Here is an 18244-nt window from a genome sequence, read left to right as displayed (position 1 = left end):
AGTGGGGAAGTTTTCTCAGATGTGAAAAAAAAAAATTGGTAGCTCAGTACCGTAAAACCTACGAGTCACCTCAAACATATTTGCCAACAATGAAAAATAGGTTTTTGTGGCGATCATTTTCCTTCCAAAACTCTCCTCTAGTTACGTCTCGGGGAACTTAAGCATGGAATGGGTCTTTACTCATTTCCTGACTATCCAAGTCCTTGGCAACCTGACTTCCATCCCAACTGCTTCACTGAAAATTCATACGTTCTCCCTGATCTGCTCTAACAGTATTTAGAGCTAAAAAGTAGATGATCACCTCCCTCTTTAGACTGTGTGAGAGTTTCTGTCCCCTACCTATCAAGGGCATAAACCCAACAAGGCAAGGCTCCTTCCTTCCTTCAGCCAGTTGCCTCTTGGCCCCATAGGGCAAAAACCATGGAAGATAGGTTTCTGGTAACTTCCAAAGCAGCTTTTCTTAGGGAAACCAAAGTTTCAGAAAAGTTCACTAACATACTTTCAGAGAAAAGCACAGGGGCACAGTAGGTAATAGAGCACCAGCCCTAGAGTCAGGAGGACTGGACTCAGACAGTAGCTGTCACTTAACCCTGCCTGACTGCCTCCAAGGGAGAAAGAATAAAAAAATAAAATAAATTAAAGAATAGTTTTTCTTATGGTTAATAAGGTGAAAAAAAGCCAATTTCTACGTAAAAGTAAGTTATAAAATCCTTACAAAATCTTCTTGGTTTCTAAGCATAAAACTTTTCCTCCTCTTCAGGAAAAGTTCTATATTAAATACAACAAAAAGAAAACAGCAAAATGATCTACTTAAGAAAGCTAATATTAACATTATTTAGAAAAGGGAATAAATTGTGATTGTGAATTTGTACCCTGGTGGCGAATACATAGACTGGATTCTGGTTGCTAGAAATAGCAGCAGTTTCTTAAGACAGTTCATACAGAAATAAAAAAGAGAATACAGCTTTTATATTATTGAACTTTATGTACAAAATCATTTGATTTCAAATAAACATTTAATGTAAAAACAAAGGTCCATTTCAACAACCGAACTTTTTTTTCCCATTTTTTAAAAACACATCTACTGTACCATTCAAATGCTTGACCAGCTTACATGATTTCTTCAAAATCTCTTATCAAGGGTACATATAGAAAAGGCATCTTTTTATAAATAGAAACAAAGGGATTTTTTCAGCTTTTATTATAAGATGACATAAAAAGTTTACTCAACAGAAGTAATTTCATTACTATTTTTTGGGGGGATCACCAACTTTTGTGCAAACAATGCTAGCCTTCTTTTAAGCATTAAGAGCATAACTGCTTAAGAAATGACATAAGCAATAATTCTAGACCTACATCTCCCCTAAAATAATCTATTTTTTTACATATGTGCACAGCTTTAGCAAATTAAAGCCAGAGAGAAATGCTTGAGATCCACTACCCGGAGGCATAATTTGAGCTATGAGAACTCCTCACTGGAGAGCTGACAACTCAAGGAGTCTGTAATGAAAGCTGCAGTTTCCCTCTTTCCTATTTTTACACAAAAATCAGTGACTAAGAACTTAATACTGGATGACAAATCACATCCACACCATTAGTTAAATAGTCTCACAGTTAAACACATCTTAAAGATCGGTCAAATCAGTATTTACATTTTATAAATTTCTGAAGACACCATTAGAAAGCTTATATATCCCTTCACTAAACAAAATAGGGAACTGCATCTGATGGTGGAGGAATGAAATAAAAAATTAAAAATACCTGTATTTACAGCAGCATTGTTCCTTTATAAATAAAGAATATGAAAATGCAATATCTTAAGGATAATAAAAAATTGAGGTGATGTCTCTCAACCACAGTGCTTGGAGTTGGAATAAAAACTCATTGGTGCTGACATTGTGCCAGTAGTGAAACAACTTCCCACTAGAGAAAATTCAACTGTAAATGTGTGCAACTAAAAGGTGAAACTGCTCAGGACTGTTCAGATGAACTTGTATGGAGTGAGGGTCCTGCTGGGGTAGCACACTCACGTGAGGAACAGTTCCTCTGCCCAAGCTCAAAGGGAGTTCCTCCCCTTTTTAAAATTATCATCTGAAAATTCTTCACTCAGTATGCTATGTATGATACAAAGCTAATGAGAAGATGTGGACACCAGAATTTTCAATGTGTAGTTACTTAATTTTAAAAGAAATATAGCAAAATGTTCAAGTTTAAAAGAATACACTGGGTGAGCAATGCATCAGAATCATCCACATAAAAACACACTGCCAGAAACAAAACCAAACAACTCTGTCTGGTAGCTTGTGTTATCAAAGGTGAAAAGTCCAAGATCTTCCCAAACAGGCACAAGTCAAAGAAGTGCTAGCTTATCTTTTGGAAAAGTGTAACCGAATCCGTTTGATGTACAGCTATATCCAAATTTGTGACTCTTCATTCAAAATTGATAAATGATTTCAAGAAGCAAGGATCAAGGTCGGACTGAAAATAGTAATTTGCATAATTTCACCAAAATTTAATTGGATGTCTAAATTGCTTAAAAAGTGAATTATATTCCAATTCCCACCCCAATGTCTCACAATTACAAAGTAGGAAAACAAGTCACAAATGCAAAAATTTATAATTTATATATATGTTAAGTTTTTTATATTATCAATTCAATAGATTTCATAAGACATTAATTGCTCAAGTTACAAAAAAGCTTTTTATGAAGTATTGCTCTTCATGCTCAAACTGGAGAATATTGCAATGACATCACTACAACTGATATACACGTATTACTTGCATAATGAAGCCAAGTGAACCCTGATACAGTGTCTTTGTTGAAATCATTTACTTCATCTAACAGTGCCTGGTTGGAACCTAAGATTTACAAAATAAAAGAGAAGCTCTTCCAAGAGTGTATTCCCCAGAATGGTTTTCAGTGTTTGTCCATCACACGGGATTAGCATTGCCTTTCAGAGTTTTTGTTTCTTACTCTGTTTTGAAACCCCTGAGACTGTATCAGTGTCTGAAATCCTCTCCCTCGGGTTAATGTCACTATATCCGTTGGAGGTCCCATTTTGCTCTTCAGTTGACTCTTCATTGGCAGGGAGAGCAGCTTCTCCTTTGTCTAATTTCTGCTGCATTTCACGGAGCTTTGTAACTGCTTTGTCTATTGACATTATGCTAATGAGATTAAAGTCATGCATGCTGACCAGGTGAAGCATGAAGTTTCGACAGAGATTCTTCTTAATGATTTTCTGTCCATAATTCTCTACAAACAGCATACAGGCATGATTCATTTGATTGTCAGCAATAAACCTGTGTGACATAAGAACAACACACACATCAACAAGGTATCACAGAGTCCAATCATCAAGGCTAGCTATCAATGCCATTTGTGAATTCTTTAGAAAACATTCGTCAATAAGACTATTTCAGCTGTTAAAATAGCCATGTTTTTGTACTACTTAGATTTTGCGTTGATTAAATCTCGCCAATATTTATAGAAATATTGTAGACCCCGGGCAGGTCACCTAACCCTACTGCCGAGGGAGACGGCAGAGGGGGAGGGGGAGAGGGAGAGAAGGAGAGGAGAGAGAGAGAAATATTATTATAAAGGGAAGCATCACCCCAGTACGTAATAGCCAACAGAAAAAGGATATTTCTTTTTGCGCATTCTATTTTCCTTCTGCTTGCAAAATTTCCCTAAGACCGACACTGAAACACATCCCTCTACTTTTTCCCAGGCCTCATGATGATCTTGCTAGCACACAGCTTCCTCACCCATCATCTTCTATGACATGCCCTGGGTATGTAAAGAGCAGCCCTCACCCCTACTGATGGTGGCTGAGGCATCTGGATTGGTACTGAAGGGAGCTGCCCTGCTGGAGATCAGGGATGTGTACAGGAGGAAAGATCTGGGAGCTCAGAGTAGACTAGCCTGATTTGAGTGCTCTGTGCCAGCCAGACAAAAATACACAGGAAATAGGGGAGTCCTGCACACATGAAAAAGAGATAATTTTGGGAAGGCACTAGCTAGTGGGCCCGGGGGGGGGGGGGGGGGGCGGTGTCAGGAAAAGCTGAATATAGAAAGAAGCTGGTCCTTGAGCTGATTCTTGAAATTAACTAGGGATGCCAAGGGGGAGAGGTAAAGCACTGCTTTCCATGGGGGAGTGGGGAATGACAATCCATGGAAAGGCATAAAAGACAAGAGTATTACTTATGAGTAAAGAGCAAGAAGGCTGGAAGGGAGTCACATAATAGCAGAAGAGTCCAGGAGAGGTACAGTCAAGTTGTGAAGCATCTGACTGCCAGACAATTTGACCTTAGAGGTAACGGAGCCACTGGAGTTTATCAAGAGAGGAAGTGACGTGACCAAACCTGTGCCTTGGGAAAATCATTTTGGGAACTGCATGGAAGATGGATTAGAGAGGGCAGAGGGCTTGTGGCAAAGAGAACCTGAGGAGGCTGTCTGTAATTTCAAGCAAGAAAAATGGGGTTGAGGGGCAGCTATGTGGTGCAGTGGATAGATCACTGGCCCTGGATTCAGGAGGACCTGAGTTCAAATCCGACTTCAGACACATAACACTTACTAGCTGTGTGACCCTGGGCAAGTCACTTAACCCCACTGCCTAACTAAAAAAAGAAAAAAAGAAAAATGGGGTTGCACGAGGATTGTGGAGAAGAAACAGCACCACCACACAGAGCTCCCAAATACCATTCTGTTGTTACCTCACGATACATGTGACAGGAATGCAAAATTACATGGAAACCTGACAAACAAGTTTTGTCATATTATACTGAATAACTACAGAACTTAAAATAGTCAAATCCATTTCCATGCGGTAGAGTGTATTTTTTCTTTCCTTATAAGGCTACAGTCACAGGATCAGGGGCATCATAAATCCAGAACAGGAAGGGTAAGAGAACAAGCACTTATTAAGCAGCTACTGTGTGCCAGGCACTAGGCCAAGCACTTTACGAATATTACCACTGATCCTCACGACGATGCCGTGAGGTAAGCGCTGTTATCACCCCCACACTACAGGAGAACAGTACGACACAGAGGGGGCCGAGGGCCTTGCTCGGGTCACAGCTGCTGTGCTGTGTGTCTGAAGTAGGACTTGGCGTCAGATCTTTCTGACTCCAGGCCCCATGGGCTCCTACAAGTCCAAACATCAGTTCTGCAGTTAAAGAAAAAGAGCCACGGTCATAGAGGAGGAGAGTCTCAGAGAAGCTGAAAGGATCAACAATCAAGTATGATTGTAGCCTCATACCAAGGCCATCACAACACCAACACATCGATTCCAGAATTCAGCTGTTTGAATGATTTCAAAATCACCCACCCATGCTTCATGACGTGTAGATTCCATAACTTCATCACTTCTTTCTCTCCTTCATTGACATCGGAAAATTCTTCAATTTGCTAAAAGTAAACGTGAAAGATTAAATCAAACACAAATACTATGGAGGGAGGGGAGAGGGGGACAGGACAATGGCGATGATATGGGTTTACAAAGGTGTCTCATTGTGACTACCTTAAATCCAAACAAAATGAAATGCATTTCTTAATACTAACCATATCAGAAAGTCGTAGCATGCACAGGAAGGCATCAATACTTTTAAAATTATAACTAGTCATCAATCTAACCAAAATCTAGTTAATAGTATGTTCAGATTTATCAGATAAATGAACGCACCCTATAAAAACCTAGTTATAGCAACAACACGTACAGGGTGTTCCAAAGCCTCAGTGCAGCTTTAACTTGAAAAGCTTAAACACACAGCAGCTTAACAGCTCTTGGCACATGAGTCTCAATGGAGAAGCGTGCAGATTTTCAAGGTTAAACTCTCTACTTTGTCACCTACGGCAGTGCATGGGGAAAATGGTAGACGGGGCCCCAAATTTGGAGCAGGATCCATCTGTCCTATTTGTGTGGAACCATCCATCACTCAATCTGAAATGGTATGTGCTAGGTTTTTTTTTTATGAATTACCAAAGAAGAACAGATGTAAAAGTTTTTAGGATATTAAAATTGAAAATTACAGTAATGGTTTTTTCTCTTAGCCATTCAGGATCCTTTTCATCTTCACTATCTACTTCCATTTCTTGGGGGCGGAGTGGTAAACAAGTGTCGCTGTGGAAGTAGAGCCGATTGTGGCCACTGCTGTATGTTCGCTGCTGCTCTACTTCTCCATCTTCAGATTCAAGAAATTCAGACATACTTGCTTTTGTACGTTTTGGTCTGTTGACATAACCATAAGAATTAGATATAAATGAACAGATAGCTATTAGCATAAAAGGAACACTTAACAGAACTGAATGCAAAAATGACCACAGATATGGTCCACTTACAGGTATCTCACACAATATAAAAAACGCTTCTCCATCTGTTTTCTATATAGCACTTAGATCAAAGGCATTCAAGATAATTGCAGAGAAATGATTCAAGAAATAGAAACAACGGAGGACAGGAAAGGGAAGATGGTTAGGTATAAGAAGAATAAAAATGATAAATGATTTGGTATCTAACACTACAAGGACAAAGAGTCTTGGGGAAATAAAATACAGTGCAGAAGAAAACATGATTAATTCCTCTTCATTTGTAGTTCAGTATACAGACTAGTGTTAGTTAGGGGTCATACTACTGTCCAGCTCCACATTACGATTTGAATCAAACAGAAACAATTACAATGAAACAGGTTTTCAGAGCAATGAGGGATCTTGAAGATGATCCAGCTCAACACGCATATTTTTTCAGAATGAAGTAAAAAGTACAGAGAAGTAAAATTTCTTGAACAATGTCGTAAAAATTAGATGGCAATGGTAGACATGGTAATCAAATCGAATTCTCTGTATGCTCAATCCAAAAGGCCAAATTCTTTGTATTCCCTTCTCACTATCCCAGTAAGGGATTTCTCCCTCTTCCTGAGACAACCTATATAGATGTAGACAGAGACAAGCTTCAACCAAGGGAGGATTCCAGAAAGCCAACATTATTTCAATAATGATGGTCTGAGGTTGAAAGATTTTTAAAATGTGAGAAATCTGCAGTTCTGGTAGGGGGATGGTCATAAAGCAGGCCCTCAGTTCCAGAAACTTACCTATTATTAACATTGCACCACACACATACCCCTTTCTCCACCCAGCTTATCTTTCATTTAAATTTTCCCATTTACTTTTAGCAAACTGAAGAATTTTCTGATGTTAATGAAGGAGAAAAAGAAGTGAAGAAATTATGGAATCTACAAGTCATGAATATCGCAATGTGAATAAAACCAGTAACATTTGCAAATTTGAATTGCCAAGTTTCCACCTAAAGCAGTACTTTCTTCCATTAATTTTCTATTTCCTCCAAAATAACCAATTAGGAATAAGAAGTCAGGCATTTGCTGTCTGACCTTTTTACATACCTACATACAAGAATGTGTGTGATTGGTGTTCTCTTTACCGGCCCATTACGACTGAAGGCAAAACCAGGCTGACGATGAATATCCTGAGGATTCCCTGCATAGGAGCCATCATAACACTCATTGATAGAAACATCTATTCTAGCACCTTTTGGATGATACTGTAACAACAAATATTAAACCCATAAGTTAAGAAACACACTACACCTCACCAATTCTAAAATTCAGTGTTATCACCAAAAGTAAATTTTTCTCCTTAGTGCCACAACACATGAATATTTATTCCTACCCGCCCTCCCAATAATCTAATCCAACATGTATCTTTTTATCCTAATATAAAAAATAGCAATTTGTAGTCAGATGTGATTCAAAGGGGGAAAAAAATTACTTATGTTCTGAAGCCTAATAATAGTATATTACCTAAGTTAAATTAAACAATCCATTTGTCAAGATTTTTAGAAACAAAACTATTATACACATAATCACAACATATTCAGCACTCTTTACATGTAGAGACTATTTTTGGACAAAGGATGAAAAAATCTCCTAAAAATGTTTCAATATGTAATTTATTTAATTCCATCTGGCGTATTTCATGTTGAGGCAACTAGTTGGCACAGTGGATAGAGTGCTGGGCTTGAAGTTGGGAAGATTCATGTTCAGAAATTCAAATCTGGCCTCAGATACTAACTGTATGACCATAGGCAAGTAGCTTAATCCAGTCTGCCTAAATTCCTCATATGTAAAATGAGCTGGGGAAGGAAATGGCAAACCACTCCAGTAATTCTGCCAAGAAAATCCCAAATAGAGTCGTGAAGAGTCCAACACCACTGAACAACAACAAAATTTCACGTGCATGTTTTGTTAAATTTATTGGAAACTAAAAACAAAAGCTTACTTACAACATAATTGAAGATAAATCTGCTGTGACAAAGTTTAAGATGTTTGAGTAAACTATAAAGCTTGCGGCAATTCAACGTGCACCAAGGGCAATGCAAGTCATCTCTGGCTTCAGTTTGCTGTCTTGTATTGTTGTTATAAAGGAACTGGAAAATGGGCAAGTGGAAACTCTGTACATTTTAAAACAGTTGACTTTCTTTCTTACCCCCCATCTATAAAAACCAAATAAAGCTTTTAAAATCCATTTAAACCATGTTGAGAACACAAAACATTTTTCCCTTTTACCCTTTCCTCTCACCTTTAAAAAAAAACCCCCACAAAAACCCCCAACCAAACAAAAAAAAAATTGTTTCTTCAAAAGAATCATGGTTGCTTACCTGATAAAATATTCGTAACTTTTGTCTAGGTTCATTTAAAATATCCTTTTCTTTTCTTGTTTGAAGCTCTGTAGATAATGATTCTTTCACAGCTGAAAATTGAGTATTTCTGGTTAATGATAAAATCATTATGACTCAATAAATTAAGACACACATCATGAAACAATTAGATGCCCAGATATCCTAATACAACAACTTTTGTTCTTATATAACTACTGCTCTCATATAAGATCCTGGACAACAAAGATTAAATAAGTTCTTTCACTGACTTAAGATCCTCTTTACTCTAAGTCTACGATCCTATGAACTACAACAAAATATGAAACTACCCGCTGTGGATATAATTATAATGACAACTTGAATTGTAAGAGCTAAAAAAAAATTCATCTCTTATTGTAGGACAGAATGAATAGTATGAAATGTTACACATATGTATCGTCACTTGGAAGATTCTCATTGATTTTGCTCAACAATTTTTGAAAAATCTGTTACAAGAAACAGTCACTTGGGTGATAGTGGTGGGAAGATACTGGAAATGCCATTATGAAGACATGTCTGCTCACCTATAGTCTGAGGGGGTTTGACAGAACCAGGCTTATTTTCTTGAGGGAGACTCTCTGAATTTCTGGTTGCAAGAGGCTTTGCTATAGGAGCTGTAGATTTATCATTGGTGTCTCCTGTCCAACGAAGAGTGAACTGCAATGTAGGTCCCTGAGAAAATGTTTCAAATGGAGGCAGCCTCTAAAAAAGAAAAATAAATCAAGACTGATGCTAAATAATGTTCAAGCATTATTGACATTCATGTATGTACGTATATGTGTGTCTGTACATATGTAAATCACTAGTCCTTCCCTCTTGGCCTCAGCAGAACTTCTAGCACTAAAATGTGTTCCAGATACTATGCCTTCCTGATAGGCTTCCGCATACTTGCTCCTTTCCTTTCGACCTTTCAAATATCCAACCAAAAACCTTTCTTTCATTTGACCTGCTGCACCTTATAACTACAGGCCAGACTGAACAAACGGATCATACAATTCTAAAAATCTGAATGACTTCTTTACTTTTAAATTAAAAGTTTTGTAGTTGTTCTCCTCTTAAAGGGACCATCTGCTCCCTTATATTGACACTACCAGTGCTTAGCACAGTTACTGGCATGTAATTATCTTATATCCAGCTCTCTTCTATTTCTTTCAATGACTTTGCTACTTTCCCTCAACCCCAAATATGAGGGGAACTCTCAGGCGTCTACCCTCTTCTGCTGGAAAGCTCCTCAAAAACCAATGTATATGAAGGTAAAACTCCACCCACTTCCCTGACATACAGAGCTATGTCAACAGTTGCCTCCTTCACAATTCGACATTTCAATGCTTGCTGCCTCTCAAACTCATTATTTCCCCTACCAAAAGCAACACGTTCACCTTCCCCCAAAGTTCCCAATATCTTTATCAAAACTTAACCAATGACTCAACATATTGGAGTCATCTTTGATTCTTTTTACTTCAAACTCTATACCAGAAATACAAAACCTAGTCAATTCTACATTCCTCATTCCTACGGCCACAAACTTAACCTAAAGCTTCACTGCTGCCCGATTACTGCATTAAAGCTCCAAAACAAATGCTAGACTTTTCCACTTTCAAATCCAACCTACAGGTGTGAGCCTGGTCTTTATCTGAAAGGGAAAAGGAAACTGCTGAACGTTTCTGAACAGCAGAGACATGATTTGAGCTATATATAAGGAATATTATTCTGGAAGAAAAAATAGAGGGACAAATTGTACACTAAGAGACTACTGGGCTGATCAGGGGTATTGCCCTCTCTACATATTTGGAATTAAGTGTGCTGTCAACAAGACAAGAAAGGAAACCTATTTCTGAGGTTAATAGGGCATCTAGACTGAGCATTCAGTGTTTTTCCTTACCAGTACAATCACAACAAGGGACACCACATTCAATTAATGCCAACCATTTCTATAAATTATTTTAAAAGGTTACATGCATACATTGTCCTAATTTATAAGTCACAAACCCAATTCCCTAAGAAATTAAATCACAACATTTCCATCGCTAACGCATTCAAGTTCTTAATGATACACAGCCCCAATATTGAAAGGGTATTCATGAAACACTAAATGAATGAGATAAAGGATTCCACTGTTTGAGATGACTTCTCTATAGAAGATTTATGAAAAGATGTGGACATAAGCCACGCCGGATGAGAACATAATTTTTTATGTAACACACACACACACACACACACACACACAATGCTCACAAGAAGATGTATCGAAAAACAGAATTGTAACTACATACTTTCCCATCAAGAATCGTTTCCCATGTTGCTCTTTTCTTGCTGATTGGACACTCTTCCATTTCCTGCATGGCTACTTCATATTCTCCATCTAGAAGTTGCAAGCGCCTATTAGGCAAACACACTTTGAATTAAGTTCTGTTCGTTATTGGCATAACTAGAGTCTTTTATATAATAAAAAGCACTTTGAAAGTAAATGCTAATATTTACAAGAAATTAAATCAAAATATACCATTCTTTAAAGGTACATGAATAGAATGTGACAATACATATTTGTAATGGGTCTTGTTTTTCTTTCTCATTGGGGGAGAAATAGGGAGATAACATACTACTGCAAATAAAACTGAATTTAAAAATACTAGGTACAGCTCAGTTTTCACAAAAAATATTTGTTCATAATAGCTATTAGTCAAACTTAAATTTCTGAGACCAACTAAGGAATTAAACATTTCACCATAAAGGCTGGCAAAAATTTGAAGGAAAAAAAAAATGGTATATGGCTTATGGGCAAGTAATCTACCCTAGTTTCTCCATCTATAGAGTAAGAAATCTGTACTATATTTCTACCCAGCTCTAACATTCCATGACACAAATTATATAATTTTAAATATCATAAAGAATTAACATATTTTATGTTGATTTTTTAAATTGAAATGAAAAATAAAATTCCATCAATCAATTAAATCCTATCAGGTTAATTACAGGCTAACATTCATATTTATCATCTGGAGAAAGCAGGATATCATCCATTTGTAGGCTTGTGTTATTATTAAGAACATTCAATAGCTCTGTCAATAAATGTATCTGATATAAAGTAAAATACATAGAGACAAAAAAAAGTTCTAATTATTTTAAAATATAGCAACTTTTAAAGACTTAGAAACACTGAAAATTAAAATGACCAACCACAACAGCACAGGAGTGATGAGGAATCATGCTACCCACTTCTTGATAAAATAGTAATGGATTCAAGGTACAGAATCAGATATGTGATTCGAGACACGGCAAAAGGACAGATTTGTTTTGCTTGACTATGCTAGTTTATCAGCAAAAAAGAATATTTTGATACACATGTAAAAAAATAAAAATATTTTCTAACTCATGAATGAATCTGGTTAACATTTATTTATGAAGCATGTCAATTCTCCATGTTAAGTGTCAGGCATACAAAGACAAAATCGAAACAGTCCCTGCCTTCAAGAAGCCTTCCTCTATTACTAGGGAACACAACATGAATCAAGATTTTAAAGATTAGTGCAATAAAAGATCATTTTGGTTGGGTTTTAGTAATTCAGAATGGAAGCCTTTTATCTCTCTTTTTAGCCTCTCATCCTTTGCTCAACTGCCTCTATACACCAAATGTCTTTCTACTATCTCCCCTCGGTTAGCAGCAAAGCATGACAACTACCATTGAGGAGGCTTAACCAGTGAATCACTTTACACTATCTCCAAACCTACAGGGGTAGGCAACCTGCGTTGTGGCCATGTGGCCCTCTAGGTCCTCAAATGTGGCCCTTTGACTGAATCCAAGCTTTACAGAACAAATCCTTTTATTAAAGGGATTTGTTCTGTAAAGCTTGGACTCAGTCAAAAGACCACACCCAAGGACCTGGAAGGCCACAAGAGGTGTAAGGTTCTCCACCCCTGCACTAGTACAATAAGCTGGAAATATAACAGTTCCTGCTTTCTCTTTTTCTGGACCAAAGTTGCTTAAGTCCCAAACCACAAAACTGGAAACTAAATCCTAAATGCAAATTAGCACCTCACTCCTAAAAGGAATGTCACATAATCTACAGCAAAATCCAATAACAGGTCATTATTCAGATAACGTCAACAAATTCTGTTAGTATTCAATCAGTCCAATTATTTATTTACATAGATTTTATTCTGTATTTGTCCTTGGATAGCCATAAAAGATGATAGACAAGTGCAAGAAGAGCGATCAAAAATTCTGGAAATCTCATAACACTCAATACAGTATTATACATCTTGCAGGTACTCAAGAGTTCTTAGGTTGATTAAGACAGAAGTCGAAATAAAGCCTGTGTTATAGTAAATGCTTAAGTCTACATTATGATAACTGCAGAGTCAAGCAAATGGACTTAAATCTAGTGATACACTAAATTTAATACCAATGGCAATTCTATTTTGGCATATTTTCTCAGAGTATTAGGGGAACTTTCTTTTCACCTCAAGTTCTTATTACCTGTTTTTATCAAATACAGTCATCTGTGCTACAAAAGTCTTTTCCCCATCTTCACGATTTGAAGAGTTTCGTTTTCTTCTGGCTGGAAGCTCTTCATTGACATCTAAATTTGAAAAGCATCTCTCTCATAATTCAAATATGTAGAACAGGTGAATAAGCCCAAAGTTCAATTTGAAAGCAAAGATTCTCTTAGCAATAAAAAGCATGGAGAAATCAATCTTTTAAAAAACAAAAATTTATAAACCCTGTGGCAATAATATTTGTTGCATGAACAATGAACTATTTTCACTGAATACCTGACAAAGATACGTTTGTAGCATATATCTTGGGGTAACAGGGGAAAAATTATACTTAAAAAAAAAAGCTTGAGATTTTATTTCCCCAAGTAAAAGAACTTTATAACATTTTAAAAGCTCTGTGTCACACTAGACTATCACACGCATATATAAAACCATTTAAGTACATGTAGTACAATCCAAACTGTTTTCTCCATTACAGAAGTTAACATATAGGTTATTTATTTAAAAGAGAACTACTTATGTGCAATTCCAAATTCTTTTTCTTTTTTTAAGGCAATTGGGGTTAAGTGACTTGCCCAGGGTCACACAGTATTGTCAAGTGTTTGGTCTGAGGCCAAATTTGAACTCAGGTCCTCCTGACTTCAGGGCTGGTGCTCTATCCATTGCACCACCTCGCTGCCCCCACAATTCCAAATTCTTAAAAGAGAATGATGAGATCAATCAACTTCCCTCAGAAACAAAGCAGATTCTGTCTCTAGGACAAAATCTGACTATATTTTAAATTATTAATTTTTAAATTTAAAATTACCTATATTTTCATTGGTTTCTCCATTAATCATTCCATTAAACTCTCTTCTTCCTGGACGAGTCACTCTAAATAGCAATGAGTAAGACTTCACCATATGGCTATTACTAGGTTCAAATTCATTACTTGAAACAGCAAGGGATGGACAGTTTCCCGGTTTTGTTTGGTTGAGGTCTGGATTCAAAGGCACCTGCTTTTTACCTGTAGGAACTTGCCTTATTGGACAACTTACATCCTACAACCAAGAAAAAGAATGAAATAGTAAATGGAAAATTCTTTTCAAATTTGTCAAGATTCGGTTAAATTATAAAACCCCTCTGAAAAAGTTATCTACGTTCACTGCTAACAGTTTTTCTTATCTTATTCATGCAACTAACTGCTCTCTCAAAATCGATTGCTTAATTCTCATAGCTTATGGTCTCTTTTCTCCATCCTATTCCCTTTTTATTTGACAACTGATGAACAAACTCTTCTCCTCAATACTTTATTCTCTTTAGGATTTTGTGAAAAGATTGTCCTACCAGTCTGCCCACTACCCTTCTGTGTCTTTGCTGGCTCATTATCCTCATATCACATGCCCTAAATATTGGTGGTTCCTCAAGATTATGTACAGGGTCAGTCTTTTCTATACTCTCTCTGAAGCCTCCTTAGCTGGTACAGGCTTAACCTTCATCTCTTCACAGATGATGCCCACCCAGAATGACATATAATGGATTAGTCTTTTCCTTCACACTTCAGTCCCAAATCACCAACTCACCATAGGACATTTCAAACTGAATGTGCTGGAAGCCATCTTAAATTCAATGTGTAAAACTGAACTCATCTTTCCCCTTAAACCTCCATTCTTCTAAACTTTCTTATTTTTGATGATAGCTACCATCCTTCTGGTGTCTTTGATTTGCAGTCTCAGGATCTTCTCATTCTATTCAATGTATAACATTTAAGACTATTTATATTTTCATATGTACTTCGAGTCTCATCGATACCTGTATTGTGAGTAGGGACTGTTTCTCTTTTTTTTTTGCCTGTCTCCTCAGTGCCTAGAAAAGTACCTTGAGTTTGCTGACTAAAGGAAATACTAATAACTGACTTCCCCCTAATCATTAACTATGACAAATACTGTACATATATAAGTCTAACTATATACTCTGGAAATATTGGTAACTATCAGAAACAAGATGTACTGGACACATTTTCAACTCATTCATCAAGGACATTTCCTTAGTTCAAGTCTGTGGTCGATGATCTTGTTTTCTGTTGCTCCGGGGCCCGTGGAAACAGGTGTAGAAGTAGTTCCCAACAAGTCCCATAATGCTATTAGGACCAAGCCCACTGAATCTCATCAAGGCTACTCCAAAGAAAACAATCAGATCCATAACCAATATAGCTAGGGGAACAAAAGTGTCCAGTTATCTATGCTTAGTCAGATCATCTAGAATTCCTTTCATCTACAGACTAAGATATAGGCCACAGCGCTGTAGAGGACGAATTAGAGATGAGAACAGCAGCCAGCACTGCCAGCCTACTTATAATTAGAGAGGAATCTGGCATCAGCCAGGAGTCAGCTCTCGACAGCAGGTTCAGTGAGCCATGGGAGCAGCTCCCAGAATGGGGGATATGGCAACTACAGCAACAGAGTTCCTATGAATAGTAGCCAAGGTCCTACAATCTCCCCTGGGCAGAGTAGGCAGAACTAGCAAAAGGGTAGCAGCTGCAGCAGTAGCTGTAGGGGCAGTATCCCATAGAGACTGAGATGGTATAGCTGCAAAGAAATGAGCTTAGAGGTTATGGGGACGGCCATGGAAGGCAGTTAGTGTGGGCAGACATGCCTGTGGTGGCTTCATTATATTTAATGAACCCCAAGACAAAGAATCACACCACTGCTTTGAATACTATTTTTGTCCTGGGCCTGGGCCACTGCAGATTACTTCAAGCAAAGGTATCCTATGATCAACTTGTACAGATAGGAAGACAAGCACATGGAAGGTAAAGACTAAAATCTCATTTGATGGCAACAAATTTTCTGGGAACCCAAATACCCTAACATCCAAGGATATGAACTATGTATAGAGGAAATGTAGATAACAATGTTGTAAGACATCTAAACCTGATGGACTGGGAAGGGGACTAGAAGGTATATGAGAGGAAACTGGAAAGAAGGCCTGAAGTGGTAATGATTACAGCCCTGAGTTAGGGTTGAAGTTGGGACTACTGGGGCTCCTGATGGGAGCTTTTGATGAGGGAAGGTGGACACCAAGGATAAAAAGACAGACGGGAAAGGTTTATTTGCCTTGCTCTGGTCCTCTGGACCAGTTTTCTTACAGAATCAAAGGTGAGCCCATTATGTTGTAACTTTCTTCATCCCTCCATCCCTGCCTTTGCTTCTAAATACTGTAACCATGCTTTCAGCTCTCACTAAATGTCATTACACCATGTTACTTCTCAATTAATACTGTGAATCAATAAGTCTACACATTTATAGCTTATAAGCTCATGAAATGTGAAAAACAACTTGAGATGGAAGAAATGAAGATTGAGAGACAAGTAAAGGAGACAAGAATCAAATGGGATTAATCTGATTGCCTCTTAAAGATCCAAACAGGTTGATTTTTACAATTACAATAACCAAATTCATGTAGTTGCTTCCAAATTATTTACATTTGCCTTTTAAATGACTTTAAATGGCCCCTCCACCCTGCTACTGGTACTTTTTCCCATAACCAATCATCTAACACTCTACCCACAGTTGCTGGAAGAAATGTTACTACCCATCACAAATTCTCCTCTTTCCCAGTACTGAGGTCAAGTATTTGCCTTCAGTCTCATGGCTCAAGTGTAGCATTTCAGCTAAATTACAGATCGTATCCTCTATTTGGGTCTACCCCAATTAACACTGCTACAAAGTGAGTCTTGATTCTGAAGATTACAAGAGAATACAAACCTTAATGAATCTTACCAAGCTAGAAAGACTTAGTGAAAAGACTCAATGACGGCCTATATGACCAGTTTTCTTAATTGCAAAGAGGCTTGTGAGCATCTTAATTGCAAAGAGAAAATTTCAGAACAAGGGAAGATGAGGGGAGAGGGAGGCTGTAATCCACATGAAGAAAGAAGTATCTATACCAGTAAGAGAAAAGACCCTGGAACATATAAATCTGAATCTTGTTTCTTGAAGGCTTAATGTTATATGCCACCTCCTCCATGAAGCCTTTTTCCATTATCAAAGTATAAGGGCAGGGGCATCTCCAGGGCATCTCTTTTTGCTTTAACTTGTAGCACTTTTTCTACAAGTGTCCTTTATCTTTATGATACTCTACTTCTAGTATAGTATAGCTACATAGGTCTCATTCCTTTGAGAACACTTCACCTCCAAAATTAAGTTATAAGATCTTAGAGAGTAAAGACTACCATATGATTTATGCTGGTGTCCTCAGGGACTAGCATAGAATGTATGCATTCACAGTAACATTCCACTAAAGGTAGCAATATAATAGTTTTATGCATTACCTTCCGTTTTTTGTGGCAAACTTTCACCAGTAGAACTTCCAGGGTAACAGAATTTTGTTCATTCTCTGAGTTTTGTGACGGCTTATCTAAATGGAAAAATCAACAGTTTAAATTATTTTGAAAACAGTACATTATTTTACCTATGACTTATCAAAAACCTACTAGTTCTTATGTCATTTCCAAACATTCAGAAAAACCTTTACAAATTAAGTCAATTTAAATACTTTTTGCCTAAGAAGGTTAAACTTCCCTACTACAATGACAGACAGCATAACAGAACACAGCTGCTGCCTGAAGCATCAAAAAGCTCTTCCCTCAGACACAATGATGGTATGACTAGAGTTCCCTGCAAACTATGTTTTATATTTTTAAAAAACAGTGAATTGTACAGTGACACCAACACTGTCTGATGACCAACTTTACACTTAGCTCTTCTCAGCAATGCAATGATCTAAGACAATTCCAAAAGACTTGTGATAGACAATGCTATCCACATCCAGAGAAAAGAATTATGGAGTGTGAGTACAGATTGAAGCACACTATTTTCTCTTTCTTTTTTGCTTTTTCTTTCTTGTGTTTTTTCCCTTTTGTTCTATTCTTCCTTCACAACATGACTAATGTGGAAATGTTCAATATGATTGTACATGTATAGCCTATATCAGATCACACACCATATTGGGGAAGGAAGAAAAGGGGAGGGGGAATTTTACAACTCAAAATCTGATGA

General features: G+C 37.3%; 2 protein-coding genes across 4 annotated transcripts in view; one reads left to right on the top strand and one right to left on the bottom strand.

The window, feature by feature from the left end:
* Positions 1 to 18244, top strand: part of CRLF3 (cytokine receptor like factor 3) — a 75676-nt gene that overhangs the window by 45392 nt on the left and 12040 nt on the right. The window contains exon 8 of one of the 3 annotated variants that reach the window (XM_020963263.2): positions 7168 to 7283. The exons of 1 other annotated variant lie outside the window; for it this stretch is intronic. In XM_020963263.2, the coding sequence (XP_020818922.1) occupies positions 7168 to 7175 (8 nt within the window). In that variant the 3' untranslated portion in view covers positions 7176 to 7283. Of the gene's footprint in view, positions 1 to 3728; positions 3991 to 7167; positions 7284 to 18244 lie in introns of those variants that run through there. One more of the 3 variants, XM_078154820.1, reaches the window with a different exon arrangement.
* The window catches only part of SUZ12 (SUZ12 polycomb repressive complex 2 subunit), a 37934-nt gene continuing 20687 nt past the window's right edge, over positions 998 to 18244 (bottom strand). The window contains exons 6-16 of the mRNA XM_020963260.2: positions 17518 to 17603; positions 14014 to 14245; positions 13186 to 13288; positions 10982 to 11087; positions 9233 to 9410; positions 8670 to 8761; positions 8295 to 8438; positions 7396 to 7553; positions 6029 to 6227; positions 5328 to 5407; positions 998 to 3300 (exon numbers count right to left, since the gene is read on the bottom strand). Coding sequence (XP_020818919.1) covers positions 2955 to 3300; positions 5328 to 5407; positions 6029 to 6227; positions 7396 to 7553; positions 8295 to 8438; positions 8670 to 8761; positions 9233 to 9410; positions 10982 to 11087; positions 13186 to 13288; positions 14014 to 14245; positions 17518 to 17603 — 1724 coding nt within the window. The 3' untranslated portion in view covers positions 998 to 2954. The remainder of the gene's footprint in view (positions 3301 to 5327; positions 5408 to 6028; positions 6228 to 7395; positions 7554 to 8294; positions 8439 to 8669; positions 8762 to 9232; positions 9411 to 10981; positions 11088 to 13185; positions 13289 to 14013; positions 14246 to 17517; positions 17604 to 18244) is intronic.

This window comes from Phascolarctos cinereus, unplaced genomic scaffold, assembly GCF_003287225.1.
Source record: "Phascolarctos cinereus isolate Bilbo 61053 unplaced genomic scaffold, phaCin_HiC Scaffold_5;HRSCAF=322, whole genome shotgun sequence".
Classification (NCBI taxonomy): Eukaryota; Metazoa; Chordata; class Mammalia; order Diprotodontia; family Phascolarctidae; genus Phascolarctos; species Phascolarctos cinereus.
This window is presented reverse-complemented; position numbering and strand designations above follow the sequence as displayed.